Consider the following 18,205-nt stretch of genomic DNA (forward strand, 5'->3'; position numbering starts at 1 on the left):
ACATACAAATCAAACAGCAATTCGGCAGGTTTTAGATGGCGAATGGTCAAAGTTTTAAAGAGAGATCAATTTTGATATTCAAATTTTTTACAAATTATAAATCAAATGTGAAATATTCCCTAGCTGAAATACACAAAAATTAGCTCGAAATTAGATTTTTTTTTTCATTCAAATTTTCACTTCGACCTTTGATAAACCTGCCCCTTATTATGCCCTCTTATTCAAATCAGTGCATGGTTGCTAGGGGGAATTTGGACCCTAGCAACCAAATGGCTGCTATTGCAAACTGGAGAGTTGCTGAATAAAAAGCTAAATAACTACAAATAATAAAAAATGAAAACCTATTGCAAATGGTCTCAGAATACATCCCTCTGTACATCATACTATCATACAGATGTTAAAGGGAAACTTCACCCAAAAACTTTCATTATGCAGACATTGAAACTGGGGTGCGTGCCCCTTTAAGTGCTCTGCTAACACAGCTGAGGTTCCAGAGTCGGACTCTGTTCTGTTCTCATACAAGGTATAAGTGACTGCCGATTGGTCGGGCTCAGAGAAAGAACCACACTGGGTCGGATCAGCAATGAGAGACTTTATTCGGCAGCGTATTTATGGCGTGAGATATAGTGGCGCCCCAGACAGCGGAATATTGATGAGAGCGCCATTGCCGGATCCTGATAAATAAAACCGTAGGATGAGCGACAAGGAATGGAGGGGCACAGTATCCGGCAGAGACACAGGGGGAACCGTCTGGATCAGTTCATGTGAAATCTGTCCCGGGGGGTTCTAGGTTCACTTGGATTTGTGTTCCACCAGCCCCTTGCTGATCAGATCCGGGATCTCCACCGCCAGCCATGGGCCCAACTGTCAGACAAGCAGGAGAGAAAATAGAAGAGTGAGTGCAGCAATGAATGGGAAGCAATGCTGGGGGTGCAGCACCCCACTTCCCTTCTGCTCCCGCACCCCAAAAGGGGTGGCACTATCACTACTATACTGTCCATACGCCGACACCAAGAACAACTAGGACCCTGGCTCTGACCCAAGTGTATATCGAAAACCCCTACCATAAAGCAAGACTGAACTGCTGTACTTACCAAATTCAACAAATATATTTTTCACAAACAAAACTTGTGTTTCCTCCCAAAACAGCATCACATGACACAAATTTCCACACTGTAAAAGTAGAATCTGCACTGCTGGCCCTGACTCCTGAAAATCAAGTATTGCTTCAAGACTCAAAACTAGGAGGGAGGTTTTGGGTGGGGTAATTGTATATGAGAGCTAAGTGTGTGAGTAATTGGGGGCTCCTGGAATCATTCGGTCAGGGTTTTTTTTTATAATGGATTTAAGAGACCCAAACACTTGTCTTACTTACCCCCAAGGCCATGAGATGCCCCAGACCGAACTTTGGAACGTTTCTTGCCCATAAAGGTTTAAAGTGCTCAGTCAGGCAGATCTTTCCTCCCCTACAAATGGACAGAAGTGAGAACGTGAAATGAATAACAGTGTGATAATGTAACAGAACCTAGAGCAGCAACAGAACCTGTCTGCACCGGATTTATATCCATAAATACATAATTACTGAGTAATGCACCAACCCTCTTCCACCCAAAACTATCCCAGCATAGGTATCCCCTGTACTAAGCACAATTCAGCAGGAACAGTCCCTAAGTTTGCTCATAGTCTGTACAGAGAGATCCCATAAAACTATGGTACATAGGTATTCCCTGTACTAAGCACAATTCAGCAGGAACAGTCCCCTAAGTTTGCTCATAGTCTGTACAGAGAGATCCCATAAAACTATGGCAGCATAGGTATTCCCTGTACTAAGCACAATTCAGCAGGAACAGTCCCCTAAGTTTGCTCATAGTCTGTACAGAGAGATCCCATAAAACTATGGCAGCATAGGTATTCCCTGTACTAAGCACAATTCAGCAGGAACAGCCCCTAAGTTTGCTCATAGTCTGTACAGAGAGATCCCATAAAACTATGGTACATAGGTATTCCCTGTACTAAGCACAATTCAGCAGGAACAGTCCCCTAAGTTTGCTCATAGTCTGTACAGAGAGATCCCATAAAACTATGGCAGCATAGGTATTCCCTGTACTAAGCACAATTCAGCTGGAACAGTCCCCTAAGTTTGCTCATAGTATGTACAGAGAGATCCCATAAAACTATGGCAGCATAGGTATTCCCTGTACTAAGCACAATTCAGCAGGAACAGCCCCTAAGTTTGCTCATAGTCTGTACAGAGAGATCCCATAAAACTATGGCAGCATAGGTATTCCTCTGTACTAAGCACAATTCAGCAGGAACAGTCCCTAAGTTTGCTCATAGTCTGTACAGAGAGATCCCATAAAACTATGGCAGCATAGGTATTCCTCTGTACTAAGCACAATTCAGCAGGAACAGCCCCTAAGTTTGCTCATAGTCTGTACAGAGAGATCCCATAAAACTGTCAGCATAGGTATTCCCTGTACTAAGCACAATTCAGCAGGAACAGTCCCTAAGTTTGTTCATAGTCTGTACAGAGAGATCCCATAAAACTATGGCAGCATAGGTATTCCTCTGTACTAAGCACAATTCAGCAGGAACAGCCCCTAAGTTTGTTCATAGTCTGTACAGAGAGATCCCATAAAACTATGTCAGCATAGGTATTCCTCTGTACTAAGCACAATTCAGCAGGAACAGTCCCCTAAATTTGCTCATAGTCTGTACAGAGAGATCCCATAAAACTATGGCAGCATAGGTATTCCCTGTACTAAGCACAATTCAGCAGGAACAGTCCCCTAAGTTTGCTCATAGTCTGTACAGAGAGATCCCATAAAACTATGGCAGCATAGGTATTCCTCTGTACTAAGCACAATTCAGCAGGAACAGCCCCTAAGTTTGTTCATAGTCTGTACAGAGAGATCCCATAAAACTATGTCAGCATAGGTATTCCTCTGTACTAAGCACAATTCAGCAGGAACAGTCCCCTAAATTTGCTCATAGTCTGTACAGAGAGATCCCATAAAACTATGGCACATAGGTATTCCCTGTACTAAGCACAATTCAGCAGGAACAGTCGCCTAAATTTGTTTATAGTCTTTACACATGAATGGACACTAAGCAAAGACAAATACAAAGAGAGAATACAGAGTCTAGAGAGTTGAAGTTTAGTTTAGTCTCTTATACGCTCGGCTGATAATGGTGAACACCCCCCACATCATTACCTGTACATTTTGGCTGTTTTCCCGTCCAGTTCAGGAATGGCAATTTCAGGAGCAGTGGAGGGGTAGGTAACTGGGATCTGTGGGAGGAACATGTGATCAGTAAGTGAAGCAGTTCTGCTCTGATTCTGTTACTCACATTCTTTTGTCTAAACCAAATGATTAGTAATAAAATATAACTGATCTTGAATAATACAAACCCCACGGCATTAACCCATAATGGAAGATCCCCCGAGTAAATAAATCCAATCTCCCCCAGTACTTGTCCAGGTACAGAGCTCTGATTCTCTGTACTTCCTGCTCCTGGGCTGTTCTCTTTCCCATGGTCAGACAGGAACCTCCCCCTGGGTAAGTGAATCCAATCTCCCCCAGTACTTACCCAGGTACAGAGCTCTGATTCTCTGTACTTCCTGCTCCTGGGCTGTTCTCTTTCCTATGGTCAGACAGGAACCTCCCCCTGGGTAAGTGAATGCAATCTCCCCCAGTACTTACCCAGGACAGCCCAGGAGCAGGAAGTACAGAGAATCAGAGCTCTGTACCTGGGTAAGTACTGGGGGAGATTGGATTCACTTACCCAGGGGGAGGTTCCTGTCTGACCATGGGAAAGAGAACAGCCCAGGAGCAGGAAGTACAGAGAATCAGAGCTCTGTAACTGGGTAAGTACTGGGGGAGATTGGATTCACTTACCCAGGGGGAGGTTCCTGTCTGAACATGGGAAAGAGAACAGCCCAGGAGCAGGAAGTACAGAGAATCAGAGCTCTGTACCTGGGTAAGTACTGGGGGAGATTGGATTCACTTACCCAGGGGGAGGTTCCTGTCTGACCATGGGAAAGAGAACAGCCCAGGAGCAGGAAGTACAGAGAATCAGAGCTCTGTACCTGGGTAAGTACTGGGGGAGATTGGATTCACTTACCCAGGGGGGGGTTCCTGTCTGACCATGGGAAAGAGAACAGCCCAGGAGCAGGAAGTACAGAGAAGCAGAGCTCTGTACCTGGGTAAGTACTGGGGGAGATTGGATTCACTTACCCAGGGGGAGGTTCCTGTCTGACCATGGGAAAGAGAGCAGCCCAGGAGCAGGAAGTACAGAGAATCAGAGCTCTGTACCTGGGTAAGTACTGGGGGAGATTGGATTCACTTACCCAGGGGGAGGTTCCTGTCTGACCATGGGAAAGAGAACAGCCCAGGAGCAGGAAGTACAGAGAATCAGAGCTCTGTACCTGGATAAGTACTGGGGGAGATTGGATTCACTTACCCAAGAGGGGATCTCTATTGGAGGTTAATACAAATAGGCCTAGAGTTCTAGAGCATTATATACAATGTGTATTGCCATTTATAAGTTAATTGTGCCCACATAACACCGGCACCAGAACTGCCAGAAACTGACCCAATGACTTACATCAAATTCCACATCAAACTCATATTTCAGCAGATCGTGGATATACCAGCACTTCCCGAACCACCTGCACACGGAATGAACATGTTAGTCACGTGTCTGGCCATGGAATACATGGCAGGAATAATGCAGTGGCTGGAAATGTCCATAACTACCTGGTACCTTCTTTGTTGGACTCCAGTCGGAACCAGTCGTTGTCGGCATTCTTGTTGTTCTCCACATACTGGGGGAGAGAGAAACTGCTTATTGGAGTGTGACAAAATGCCTCTGGGATTGGGCTGCAGAGCTGACATTCTGTGCAACGGGCCTACCAGGTTGAATCATGGATCAATACACATGGGGGTAGGGGCCACACATGGGAGGTAAGAGGAGCCACACGCTAGGGCCACACATGAGAATAGGGGTCACACGCTAGGGCCACACATTGGGGGGTAGAAGCAACGCGCTAGGGCCAAACATGGGGGTAGGAGCCACACATGAGATGAGAATAGGGGCCACACACTAGGGCCACACATGAGAATAGGGCCACACATAGGGGTAGGAGGAGCCACACACTAGGGCCACACATAGGGGTAGGAAGAGCCATACACTAGTGTCACACATGAGATGAGAATAGGGGCCACACTGTAAGGTGACAGACGAAGCAGGAGTGTTGCAGGTATAAGGGGACACAGGGGCCCCTATCAGTAATAAGGGAAGGGAGTGATTACAGGGAGCTATTTACACAGCCAGTAACACGTCAGAAGCACGTGGGTGTCAGGGGACACAATTCCAGGTTACACCGACTGTAGGAACATTCCAGCTCCCCAGGCATCGGGTGACATTAACTGTATCTCTGCCCCAAGAAGTGGACCCCGAACCCAAGTAGCGGAACCCAAGTAGCGGAACCCAAGTAGCGGGTCCGCAGTCCCGGGAGGGGAGGAATATAGCTGGACACCCAGTACCTTTATAAGCGCCTGATATTCCTCCTTCAGCCGCTGCACCCACAGCTCCTTATCCCGGGGACTCGCCAAGGTCTTCAGCAGCGGAATCTCCGACACCACTCGGCGAGTCGCCTCATCCACCATATTGAAGCAGGAGATGGGGATCCCGGAAGCGGTAATGCGTATGACTCACCTGATGGAAGGCTCGGGCCGCCATATTGAGTGTGGGCAAAATTGCTTCATCCCCATAAGAATGAGTGAGCAGGTCTGGCTGATGATGAGACCCAGGGACGTAACGTTTATGAGCTCTTCCCTAGTCTTCTGATTCCATTGGGTCAGTGCTGCACGGCTCTACACTTGGCCTGACTCATTAGTAGCCATCTTTGCTGAGAACTAAACCCAAACACAGGGGGCGGGGCAGATAACATTGGGGGTGGGCCAGTGATGTAGTAACAGGCATGATGACGTCAGAGGTGAGCACAATGATGTTGGTGGAGTTGTGACGCCAGGGCAAGGTTATTCTGTCACTTAGATGTCACTGAACCACACTGGTTACACTCCTATCTCTTTAGCTATATTCTGCTTGATAATTAAACCCAATCCTTTCATTACAGGTATGAGATCTATTATACACAAATCAGTTATCCAGAAAGCTCTGAAATACACTTATTTTTGATTGATTTGCTTTTTTTTTGTTTCTGTAATAATAAGAAAGTTACTGTATTTGATAGTAACTAAGCCATGTTGAGGTTAGGGTTCCAACTTTTGCTAAATTTTTACCGGCTGGTGTGGGTGTGACCTCAAAGGGGGCAGGGCTATGACATAAAAGGAGGCAGGGCCACGGTGTGGCGATTTCCAAACAGGACAAAAGCTACGTTTACAGGGGATTGGGAGCGGGCCGAGGGGTGTTTTTAACGGTATTACAAATTTATTGACAGCTACATTGCCAGTAAACTTGTAATACCAATACTGGCCGGGTGGCAACCCTAGTTGAGGTTAATATCTTAGTATTTAAATGCTTTTCATGTATTGGCCAGATTATTGATCGGGTTTTACAAGGCTGAAAACCGCACAGAAAGTTCAGTCTCGAACAGGCTTTAGAAAAACCGTTCAGGTCAAACCCGAACACTTGACAACCCTACTCATTAGGGCCCCAATTATTTGCCCATTGGTCCCCTGTGCTAATTGGTGGTGGATCCTACCAACATGTGGAATGGGGGCAACTCACACTCCCCAAATGCACCGGCCCATGCCTGTTATTGCAAACACTGCTGCCCATGACACCAGTGCAGTCTGCAGCAGGAATGAGGGGCAGTGGGTGGGGCTGTAGGTGGCAGTTACAAAGGGGCCTATGGGGGGAGGGGCATGATGATGGTTTGCTGTAATTGGCCCTGGCAGTGCAAGTCTGTGTCCCGCAGAGTTTATACTCTAAACCCGGTGCCTGACTCCTCTGAATTTGTCTTTTAAACACAGTTTCAGCATATTGTCTTTCACACGACATTTCTGATGTATTTCTCATTAGCTCCTCCTCCTGTACCTGTCAGGTGACTCTCTGCTGTACCTGCTCCTTCTACCACTGATTGTGCCTTTAGCTCCTCCCCCTGAACCTGTCAGGTGACTCTCTGCTGTACCTGCGCCTTGTACCACTGATTGTGCCCTTAGCTCCTCCTCCTAAACTTTTGTTACTATGGAGATTGTATTTACACCAATTTTAATGCCACTCCAATACAATGTCACATCTAATTTTGTGAATTTGCCCCCTGTCAATTCTGTATGGTCGTTGTACCAGCACAAAGACTGTTCACTAAAATCATCGCTTTGTGGCATTGTTGTAAAAGCGCCAGGTTTTACTGATGAAAATTCACTTTAAAAGTGGAGGGTGGCCCATAGGGTTCTGTCTCGTGTCAGAGAATATCCGTCCAAAAAAGAATCTTTTGCCTAATAAAAGAAAACCTAATTCTAAGCAACTTTGCAATATACATTTATTACACATTTTCTGTCATTTTTAATGGGGTGGTTCACCTTAATGTTAACATTTAGTATGTTATAGAATGGCCAGTTCTAAACAATTTTTCAATTGGTCTTCAATTTCTAAAGTTTTTATTTATTTTTTTTAAACACATATTTTTTTTTAATTCTTCTGACTCTTTCCAAATTTCAAATAGGGGTCGCTGACCCCATCTAAAAAAAAAAAACTCTGTAAGGCTACACATTTATAGTAATTGCTACTTTTTATAAAAAATCGAATAAAGTTTGTGTTTCCTGTGGTTGATACAATGTAACTCACTGGTTTCCCTCCCCCCATTCATGGACCAGAACCAGACAATGAAATTGGAAAGACATGGGTTTTTATTGCACCACAAACAGTTGAATGGACAGTAACCAAATGAAATCAGGAAAAAGTGGTGGGGTCGGTGGGATTTGGGGCGTGGTTTCCAGGAACGGCCCATTTATGCCTTCTTGTTAGTGAGCTGGGAGAATATTTCTTGGAACTGGCCCTGTATTGGTTCCATGTGAGATTTGACTTGTGCTAAGATTTCCCTGTATGGAGAGAAAGCAAAGAGTATAAGTTATACCCTCCCATATGTATAAATACAAATATACAGAGAAGGAATGTTCTGGGCACACAATAAGCTATACCCTCATACTGTACTTTCTAAGGGAATCAATATGGCACCTCCCTCCTCCCATATGTATAAATACAAATATACAGAGAAGGAATGTTCTGGGCACACAATAAGCTATACCCTCATACTGTACTGTCTAAGGGAATCAATATGGCACCTCCTCCTCCCATATGTATAAATACAAATATACAGAGAAGGAATGTTCTGGGCACACAATAAGCTATACCCTCATACTGTACTGTCTAAGGGAATCAATATGGCACCTCCTCCTCCCATATGTATAAATACAAATATACAGAGAAGGAATGTTCTGGGCACACAATAAGCTATACCCTCATACTGTACTGTCTAAGGGAATCAATATGGCACCTCTTCCCATATATATATTTATATATCCCTATGCAGCTTGGAACTTACTCTGTCTGGGCTTTCACCTCTCCGTTCTGGACTTTGTCGATCCATTCCTGTGTTTGGGTTTTGACGGTATCGGCCCAGGTAGACAAAATCTTGGTCAGTTCATCCAGACTGGGCACTTCTCTCTTGACCACTCCGGCTGCAGAATAAAAAGCCACAGAGACGTTATAATGAGCTTTTCCCAGAATTCCCTGATCATTAGTGAGATTTAGTTATTTACTGCCCCGGAACAGTTCCCTGTTCTTCCCATCAGGTCCCATAGGTTTAACCCCTTCCTATGAGAGAAGGGAAGTGCCCCCCGCAGCTCTGGCATTGCCCCAAAATACAAAAGGTGAACTTACCTTCCAATCCACTGACGGCAATGACCAGAACCACCAAAGCCAGGACTTTCATGTTTGCAGGAATAGAATGAGCTCAGGGACCTGTAGGGATACACAGAAAAACTGGGGGTTAGTGAGTTTTGAGGTGTGGGAGGTGCGGTTGAAAAAGCTCATTAACATTTACAGCACTGCTGCCTGGCGAGGCCGTTTCCATAGGTGTAATCTCTATGTTTCAATACTATTCTCTGACTGATTGACAGCGCAGCAGGAGTCGGGCCTCCTCCAGGCATTCTAATCAGCTGGCTCCATTGTTTCATGAGTCACAACCAGCAGTGCAGAGACTATAAGCAGGTGCTGCTTTCAACGGCAACTACATTTTCCAATAAATTTGAAAAAAAAGGAGAGGAAGTTACACTCGGTCCCCCCAGACATTACAGTGATCTGGATAAATCCCTGCACCTCCTTCTGTGCTGCCTGTGCTCTCAAGGACTGAGACATTAAATGTTATTTTTATTCAAAAGGGAATAAACCAGGAGGTGGTAGGGCAAATAATCAGTCATCTGCCTCCCCTTCTTTCTATTCCCCTAATATTATATTTACATATGATCTTACATGTGACAAAGCCTCTATATTGTTTTGTGGAAGGCACAGCAGGAAATGACATTATAATAATAAAAGTAATAATAATAAATAATAAATCATATCCCCCCTAGCCCAGTGGGAAAGGAATGAATACTCAATGACAAGCAGTATGGCAGCATTACAAGAACAAGTGAGGCTCTTACCTGTGAGAATTCAGCAGGAGCTGTAGGATGAGGGTTCCTGGGGCACCCAGTCTATATATTGGGAAGGAACTGATAACTCCGCCTTCTCTGCCCTCCCATTGGTTCCCTCTCTGCTGACAAGTTGTTGATCTCCTGCCTGGGATTAAAGGTCTCTGACCATTGACCCTTTATCTTATGTTTGGGGCATTTTCTGTTTTTTTTTCTGCTGATGTCGTGTTTAACCTTGATATTCTGTTTTCTGGCACAAATCTCTTCTATATGTTCTATAGCACTAAGGCTAGGGCCACACGGCGCGATTTTGCCGCGATTCTGCGCTGGGCGAGTTGCGAGTTGCGAGTCGCTGCGGTTTTTAAGCCGAAATAGCTTTGTTAACTTTGGCGCTGGCGTCAATGCAAATCGCGGCGAAATCGCTGCCGCTAATTCACACGCGGCGATTCGTTTTCTATTGTCGCCCGAAGTTGCCTCGCTGGGCGTTTCCGGGCGACAGTAGAAAAAGAATCGCCGCGTGTGAATTAGCGCAGCGATTTCGCCGCGATTTGCATTGACGCCAGCGCCAAAGTTAACAAAGCTATTTCGGCTTAAAAACCGCAGCGACTCGCAACTCGCAACTCGCCCAGCGCAGAATCGCGGCGAAATCGCGCCGTGTGGCCTTAGCCTAAAGGGGGTGCACAGAACCCCTCAGTGACTTCTAATATCCTTATCATTTACAGTAGGGGGTACATTATCCCTTATAATACATGAGTGATACTCAGAGTTCCCTGTATAACTCAGCCTGCAGCCTTGTGCCTTTATATGGTCACAGAACAACCCCTCAGTGACTTCTAATATCCTTATCATTTACAGTAGGGGGTACATTATCCCTTATAATACATGAGTGATACTCAGAGTTCCCTGTATAACTCAGCCTGCAGCCTTGTGCCTTTATATGGTCACAGAACAACCCCTCAGTGACTTCTAATATCCTTATCATTTACAGTAGGGGGTACATTATCCCTTATAATACATGAGTGATACTCAGAGTTCCCTGTATAACTCAGCCTGCAGCCTTGTGCCTTTATATGGTCACAGAACAACCCCTCAGTGACTTCTAATATCCTTATCATTTACAGTAGGGGGTACATTATCCCTTATAATAAATGAGTTCCATGACGTGTATATGAAAAGGGCCCTTGGGAATCATCGGTGGATAGAAGGACACATAATCAGGGATGTGCAACTGCCAGAATCCAGTTGACAGTAAGAGCTGGAGGGCAGAGACATATATATTGAGCCCCTTTTCTTTAATTCTGAACCAATGGCAGTTTATTCACAAATAAAAGAAAACAAACCCAAAATAGGAGAAATCACCAGGAAATGATATAATGGGGCAGGTGGAAGCTGTAGATTTAAGGGACTCTGCAAAATGTTGTTGAAACAGAATGATTTTAAGGATATTTTCATTTCAGCCAAAACCTTTAGGATTCAGTGACCCAGATTCTAAGTGTCGGGTTAAAGGCCAAGTCAGCAGGCCCTGAGGCAGCCAATCAGAGGCCCCTATTTTTTTTCATTTAAAGCAATTAGCAGGACAAGGGAAATATACATTAAGTTTATTCTATACAACAGGCAGGCTGGATTCTATACAGGATTGAATGGGTTAGTTCCCCTTTAAATCTGCACATGTTGATATGTATTACCTTCAGTATGTGGGTGAATCAACTATGGGTGCTTTTGGCTCCCACCAGCTGAGGGGGAGGTGCCATATACAGGGACCCTATGATAGGGGTGAGAAATAACAGGGTGCTGGGGGGGGGCACACAGGCTTTTCTTTCCCTGCCAGAAATATACAACTTGCCCTTTATCAGAGAATCAGCTGATCAGACTCCATTGCACCCACATACGTCACTCCCTTATAACTGCGCAGGAACAAAGGTTGTGGGACACGGGGCCCCAATGTGTGACTGTCACATCTCTGTCTCCTGTAGTGTAGTGACATGGGGGTTATTGTTCTGCTGCTTGTTATTTGTCCCCAGTGTGGAAGTGTGGGGGGCCCCAATGTGACTTAAATCCACTTATCCCAGGTGTCTAAATTGCAGCAATTTAGTTGGTCTCCCCCATCCTCCCTCTTCTCTCCCCTTCTATATTTCTCCTCTCCCCCATTTGTCTCTCTGCTCCCCTAACCCCCTTTCCCTTCTCTCCTTCTGTCTCTCATCCCCTCTCCTTTCCTTTTCTCCCCCAACTGTTTGGCCTTACTCTCCCCCATCCTCCCTCTTCTCTCCCCTTCTATATTTCTCCTCTCCCCCATTTGTTTCTCTACTCCCTAACCCCCTTTCCCTTCTCTCCTTCTGTCTCTCATCCCCTCTCCTTTCCTTTTCTCCCCCAACTGTTTGGCCTTACTCCCCCCATCCTCCCTCTTCTCTCCCCTTCTATATTTCTCCTCTCCCCCATTTGTCTCTCTACTCCCTAACCCCCTTTCCCTTCTTCCTTCTGTCTCTCATCCCCTCTCCTTTCCTTTTCTCTCCCAACTGTTTGGCCTTACTCTCCCCCATCCTCCCTCTTCTCTCCCCTTCTATATTTCTCCTCTCCCCCATTTGTCTCTCTACTCCTGAACCCCCTTTCCCTTCTCTCCTTCTGTCTCTCACCCCCTCTCCTTTCCTTTTCTCCCCCAACTGTTTGGACTTACTCTCCCCCATCCTCCCTCTTCTCTCCCCTTCTATATTTCTCCTCTCCATTTGTCTCTCTACTCCCTAACCCCCTTTCCCTTCTCTCCTTCTGTTTCTCATCCCCTCTCCTTTCCTTTTCTCCCCAACTGTTTGGCCTTACTCTCCCCCCATTCTCCCTCTTCTCTCCCCTTCTATATTTCTCCTCTCCCCATTTGTCTCTCTACTCCTGAACCCCCTTTCCCTTCTCTCCTTCTGTCTCTCATCCCCTCTCCTTTCCTTTTCTCTCCCAATTGTTTGGCCTTACTCTTTAATTAAATATGTGGGAGAATTTGGGGTGATACTTAATGGGGAAAGGCTCTGTGGGCAGATCAGGGTTGGAGTTGCTATTATTCCATTGTTTGGTCTTTTTTGGACTAAAAGCAGTTTTTTCAGACTAAAAGCAGTTTTTTCAGACAAATCTAATGAGCGAGTGACTGGTTGGGGCCGGATGGTTTATTTGCTGACGGATCCCAAGTTCTCACAATTGTGTTTGTGTCAGAGGTGAGTCTGGAGTTATTCCGGTCCTGCACTTCCCGTCCAATCAGCATTAATCATTCACCTGAGCCTCTCACCCAAAACTTCACACCTGGGCCCCATAAAGGTAATGTTAATCCCCCCTCCCCCGGCTTTATTTATATTTATACAACCGGCCGGGGGCACAGACCTTGTTTGGTCAATTTGTTCTGTTCATCACTGTGTGTTTTACTGCCCCTGTGCCCCCAGGCTGTGGGATTAAGGATACAATGGGGGTCAGAAGGATAAACATGGAATTACGCTGTTATTTACATGGGGGGGTCACAATAGGGCAAATGTCTCTTTTGTACAAATATTTCTGCTGAGATGTTTAAATATATTAAATTTCAGCTCATTCCATCTGGACCCTAAAAAATATACGTGATGCCAATGTTATTAACAGAGAATATAAAAATATAGGAAGATTGGTATTATTCTCCAGAAAAGGTGCAACTCTAATTTTAACTCATTTATACACCAAACATTATAACTTTACACTCAATACTGCTATAGTTCCAGGGGTACCCAGGGTACAAATAAACACTCACCCCAAATCTCCCCCTAACTGACCTTCAGACTGGGCCCCCTTAGCTCATAACAAGGTTACAGATATATAGAAACATTGGGGTGTCCCCCTGCTATAGTTCCAGGGGTACCCAGGGCACAAATAAACACTCACCCCAAATCTCCCCCTAACTGACCTTCAGACTGGGCCCCCTTAGCTCATAACAAGGTTACAGATATATAGAAACATTGGGGTAACAGTCACCCTGCTATAGTTCCAGGGGTACCCAGGGTACAAATAAGCACTCACCCCAAATCTCCCCTAACTGACCTTCAGACTGGGCCCCCTTAGCTCATAACAAGGTTACAGATATATAGAAACATTGGGGTGTCACCCTGCTATAGTTCCAGGGGTACCCAGGGTACAAATAAACACTCACCCCAAATCTCCCCCTAACTGACCTTCAGACTGGGCCCCCTTAGCTCATAACAAGGTTACAGATATATAGAAACATTGGGGTGTCCCCCTGCTATAGTTCCAGGGGTACCCAGGGCACAAATAAACACTCACCCCAAATCTCCCCCTAACTGACCTTCAGACTGGGCCCCCTTAGCTCATAACAAGGTTACAGATATATAGAAACATTGGGGTAACAGTCACCCTGCTATAGTTCCAGGGGTACCCAGGGTACAAATAAGCACTCACCCCAAATCTCCCCTAACTGACCTTCAGACTGGGCCCCCTTAGCTCATAACAAGGTTACAGATATATAGAAACATTGGGGTATCACCCTGCTATAGTTCCAGGGGTACCCAGGGTACAAATAAGCACTCACCCCAAATCTCCCCCTAACTGACCTTCAGACTGGGCCCCCTTAGCTCATAACAAGGTTACAGATATATAGAAACATTGGGGTGTCACCCTGCTATAGTTCCAGGGGTACCCAGGGTACAAATAAGCACTCACCCCAAATCTCCCCCTAACTGACCTTCAGACTGGGCCCCCTTAGCTCATAACAAGGTTACAGATATATAGAAACATTGGGGTGTCACCCTGCTATAGTTCCAGGGGTACCCAGGGTACAAATAATCACTCACCCCAAATCTCCCCCTAACTGACCTTCAGACTGGGCCCCCTTAGCTCATAACAAGGTTATAGATATATAGAAACATTGGGGTGTCACCCTGCTATAGTTCCAGGGGTACCCAGGGTACAAATAAACACTCACCCCAAATCTCCCCCTAACTGACCTTCAGACTGGGCCCCCTTAGCTCATAACAAGGTTACAGATATATAGAAACATTGGGGTGTCACCCTGCTATAGTTCCAGGGGTACCCAGGGTACAAATAAGTACTCACCCCAAATCTCCCCCTAACTGACTTTCAGACTGGGCCCCTTAGCTCATAACAAGGTTACAGATATATAGAAACATTGGGGTGTCACCCTGCTATAGTTCCAGGGGTACCCAGGGTACAAATAAGTACTCACCCCAAATCTCCCCCTAACTGACTTTCAGACTGGGCCCCTTAGCTCATAACAAGGTTACAGATATATAGAAACATTGGGGTGTCAGGCTGATATAGTTTTAGGGGTACCCAGGGTACAAATAAGCACTCACCCCAAATCTCCCCCTAACTGACCTTCAGACTGGGCCCCCTTAGCTCATAACAAGGTTACAGATATATAGAAACATTGGGGTGTCACCCTGCTATAGTTCCAGGGGTACCCAGGGTACAAATAAGCACTCACCCCAAATCTCCCCCTAACTGACCTTCAGACTGGGCCCCCTTAGCTCATAACAAGGTTACAGATATATAGAAACATTGGGGTGTCAGGCTGATATAGTTTTAGGGGTACCCAGGGTACAAATAAGCACTCACCCAAATCTCCCCCTAACTGACCTTCAGACTGGGCCCCCTTAGCTCATAACAAGGTTACAGATATATAGAAACATTGGGGTGTCACCCTGCTATAGTTCCAGGGGTACCCAGAGCACAAATAATCACTCACCCCAAATCTCCCCTTAACTGACCTTCAGACTGGGCCCCCTTAGCTCATAACAAGGTTACAGATATATAGAAACATTGGGGTATCAGGCTGATATAGTTTTAGGGGTACCCAGGGTACAAATAAACACTCACCCCAAATCTCCCCCTAACTGACCTTCAGACTGGGCCCCCTTAGCTCATAACAAGGTTACAGATATATAGAAACATTGGGGTGTCACCCTGCTATAGTTCCAGGGGTACCCAGGGCACAAATAAACACTCACCCCAAATCTCCCCCTAACTGACCTTCAGACTGGGCCCCCTTAGCTCATAATAAGGTTACAGATATATAGAAACATTGGGGTGTCACCCTGCTATAGTTCCAGGGGTACCCAGGGCACAAATAAACACTCACCCCAAATCTCCACCTGACCTTCAGCCTGGGCCCCCTTAGCTCATAACAAGGTTACAGATATATAGAAACATTGGGGTGTCACCCTGCTATAGTTCCAGGGGTACCCAGGGCACAAATAAACACTCACCCCAAATCTCCACCTGACCTTCAGCCTGGGCCCCCTTAGCTCATAACAAGGTTACAGATATATAGAAACATTGGGGTGTCACCCTGCTATAGTTCCAGGGGTACCCAGGGTACAAATAAACACTCACCCCAAATTTCCCCCTAACTGACCTTCAGACTGGGCCCCCTTAGCTCATAACAAGGTTACAGATATATAGAAACATTGGGGTGTCACCCTGCTATAGTTCCAGGGGTACCCAGGGTACAAATAAGCACTCACCCCAAATCTCCCCCTAACTGACCTTCAGACTGGGCCCCCTTAGCTCATAACAAGGTTACAGATATATAGAAACATTGGGGTGTCACCCTGCTATAGTTCCAGGGGTACCCAGGGTACAAATAAGCACTCACCCCAAATCTCCCCCTAACTGACCTTCAGACTGGGCCCCCTTAGCTCATAACAAGGTTACAGATATATAGAAACATTGGGGTGTCACCCTGCTATAGTTCCAGGGGTACCCAGGGTACAAATAATCACTCACCCCAAATCTCCCCCTAACTGACCTTCAGACTGGGCCCCCTTAGCTCATAACAAGGTTATAGATATATAGAAACATTGGGGTGTCACCCTGCTATAGTTCCAGGGGTACCCAGGGTACAAATAAACACTCACCCCAAATCTCCCCCTAACTGACCTTCAGACTGGGCCCCCTTAGCTCATAACAAGGTTACAGATATATAGAAACATTGGGGTGTCACCCTGCTATAGTTCCAGGGGTACCCAGGGTACAAATAAGTACTCACCCCAAATCTCCCCCTAACTGACTTTCAGACTGGGCCCCTTAGCTCATAACAAGGTTACAGATATATAGAAACATTGGGGTGTCACCCTGCTATAGTTCCAGGGGTACCCAGGGTACAAATAAGTACTCACCCCAAATCTCCCCCTAACTGACTTTCAGACTGGGCCCCTTAGCTCATAACAAGGTTACAGATATATAGAAACATTGGGGTGTCAGGCTGATATAGTTTTAGGGGTACCCAGGGTACAAATAAGCACTCACCCCAAATCTCCCCCTAACTGACCTTCAGACTGGGCCCCCTTAGCTCATAACAAGGTTACAGATATATAGAAACATTGGGGTGTCACCCTGCTATAGTTCCAGGGGTACCCAGGGTACAAATAAGCACTCACCCCAAATCTCCCCCTAACTGACCTTCAGACTGGGCCCCCTTAGCTCATAACAAGGTTACAGATATATAGAAACATTGGGGTGTCAGGCTGATATAGTTTTAGGGGTACCCAGGGTACAAATAAGCACTCACCCAAATCTCCCCCTAACTGACCTTCAGACTGGGCCCCCTTAGCTCATAACAAGGTTACAGATATATAGAAACATTGGGGTGTCACCCTGCTATAGTTCCAGGGGTACCCAGAGCACAAATAATCACTCACCCCAAATCTCCCCTTAACTGACCTTCAGACTGGGCCCCCTTAGCTCATAACAAGGTTACAGATATATAGAAACATTGGGGTATCAGGCTGATATAGTTTTAGGGGTACCCAGGGTACAAATAAACACTCACCCCAAATCTCCCCCTAACTGACCTTCAGACTGGGCCCCCTTAGCTCATAACAAGGTTACAGATATATAGAAACATTGGGGTGTCACCCTGCTATAGTTCCAGGGGTACCCAGGGCACAAATAAACACTCACCCCAAATCTCCCCCTAACTGACCTTCAGACTGGGCCCCCTTAGCTCATAATAAGGTTACAGATATATAGAAACATTGGGGTGTCACCCTGCTATAGTTCCAGGGGTACCCAGGGCACAAATAAACACTCACCCCAAATCTCCACCTGACCTTCAGCCTGGGCCCCCTTAGCTCATAACAAGGTTACAGATATATAGAAACATTGGGGTGTCACCCTGCTATAGTTCCAGGGGTACCCAGGGCACAAATAAACACTCACCCCAAATCTCCACCTGACCTTCAGCCTGGGCCCCCTTAGCTCATAACAAGGTTACAGATATATAGAAACATTGGGGTGTCACCCTGCTATAGTTCCAGGGGTACCCAGGGTACAAATAAACACTCACCCCAAATTTCCCCCTAACTGACCTTCAGACTGGGCCCCCTTAGCTCATAACAAGGTTACAGATATATAGAAACATTGGGGTGTCACCCTGCTATAGTTCCAGGGGTACCCAGGGTACAAATAAACACTCACCCCAAATTTCCCCCTAACTGACCTTCAGACTGGGCCCCCTTAGCTCATAACAAGGTTACAGATATATAGAAACATTGGGGTGTCAGGCTGAT

At 45.9% G+C, this 18,205-nt stretch overlaps 1 protein-coding gene and 1 long non-coding RNA gene across 3 annotated transcripts; both read right to left on the minus strand.

The window, feature by feature from the left end:
* Positions 1–577: 577 nt before the first annotated feature.
* Positions 578–5,730, minus strand: ufc1.S (ubiquitin-fold modifier conjugating enzyme 1 S homeolog). Its single transcript, XM_041574554.1, has 6 exons — positions 5,550–5,730; positions 4,761–4,828; positions 4,609–4,672; positions 3,216–3,292; positions 1,376–1,466; positions 578–864 (listed from the first exon to the last, which is right to left on the minus strand). Exons 1-6 carry the CDS (start codon positions 5,670–5,672, stop codon positions 793–795), a joined length of 495 nt encoding a protein of 164 aa, XP_041430488.1. The 5' UTR covers positions 5,673–5,730; the 3' UTR covers positions 578–792.
* Positions 5,731–7,859: 2,129 nt separating this feature from the next.
* Positions 7,860–9,742, minus strand: LOC121397596. Of its 2 annotated transcripts, XR_005963782.1 has the most exons (4): positions 9,675–9,742; positions 8,911–8,991; positions 8,573–8,708; positions 7,860–8,069 (listed from the first exon to the last, which is right to left on the minus strand). It is a non-coding gene; the product is annotated as an uncharacterized LOC121397596 (long non-coding RNA). The 2 variants fall into 2 exon arrangements; XR_005963783.1 differs by lacking the exon at positions 9,675–9,742 and having other exon boundaries at positions 8,911–9,052.
* Positions 9,743–18,205: the final 8,463 nt, after the last annotated feature.

The sequence above is a fragment of the Xenopus laevis genome, chromosome 8S (genome assembly GCF_017654675.1).
Source record: "Xenopus laevis strain J_2021 chromosome 8S, Xenopus_laevis_v10.1, whole genome shotgun sequence".
In the NCBI taxonomy this organism is placed as follows: Eukaryota; Metazoa; Chordata; class Amphibia; order Anura; family Pipidae; genus Xenopus; species Xenopus laevis.

What these genes read in the sequence shown, in the direction of transcription:
- ufc1.S (XM_041574554.1), bottom strand. Translation starts at nt 5,672, where the DNA reads ATGGTGGATGAGGCGACTCGCCGAGTGGTGTCGGAGATTCCGCTGCTG. An exon ending in AGTTTGATGTGGAATTTGAT is followed by an intron (nt 3,293 to 4,608) that starts GTAAGTCATTGG and finishes TTCCTCCCACAG; the next exon opens with ATCCCAGTTACCTACCCCTC. An exon ending in GGCATCTCATGGCCTTGGGG is followed by an intron (nt 865 to 1,375) that starts GTAAGTAAGACA and finishes CTTGTCTGACAG; the next exon opens with TTGGGCCCATGGCTGGCGGT.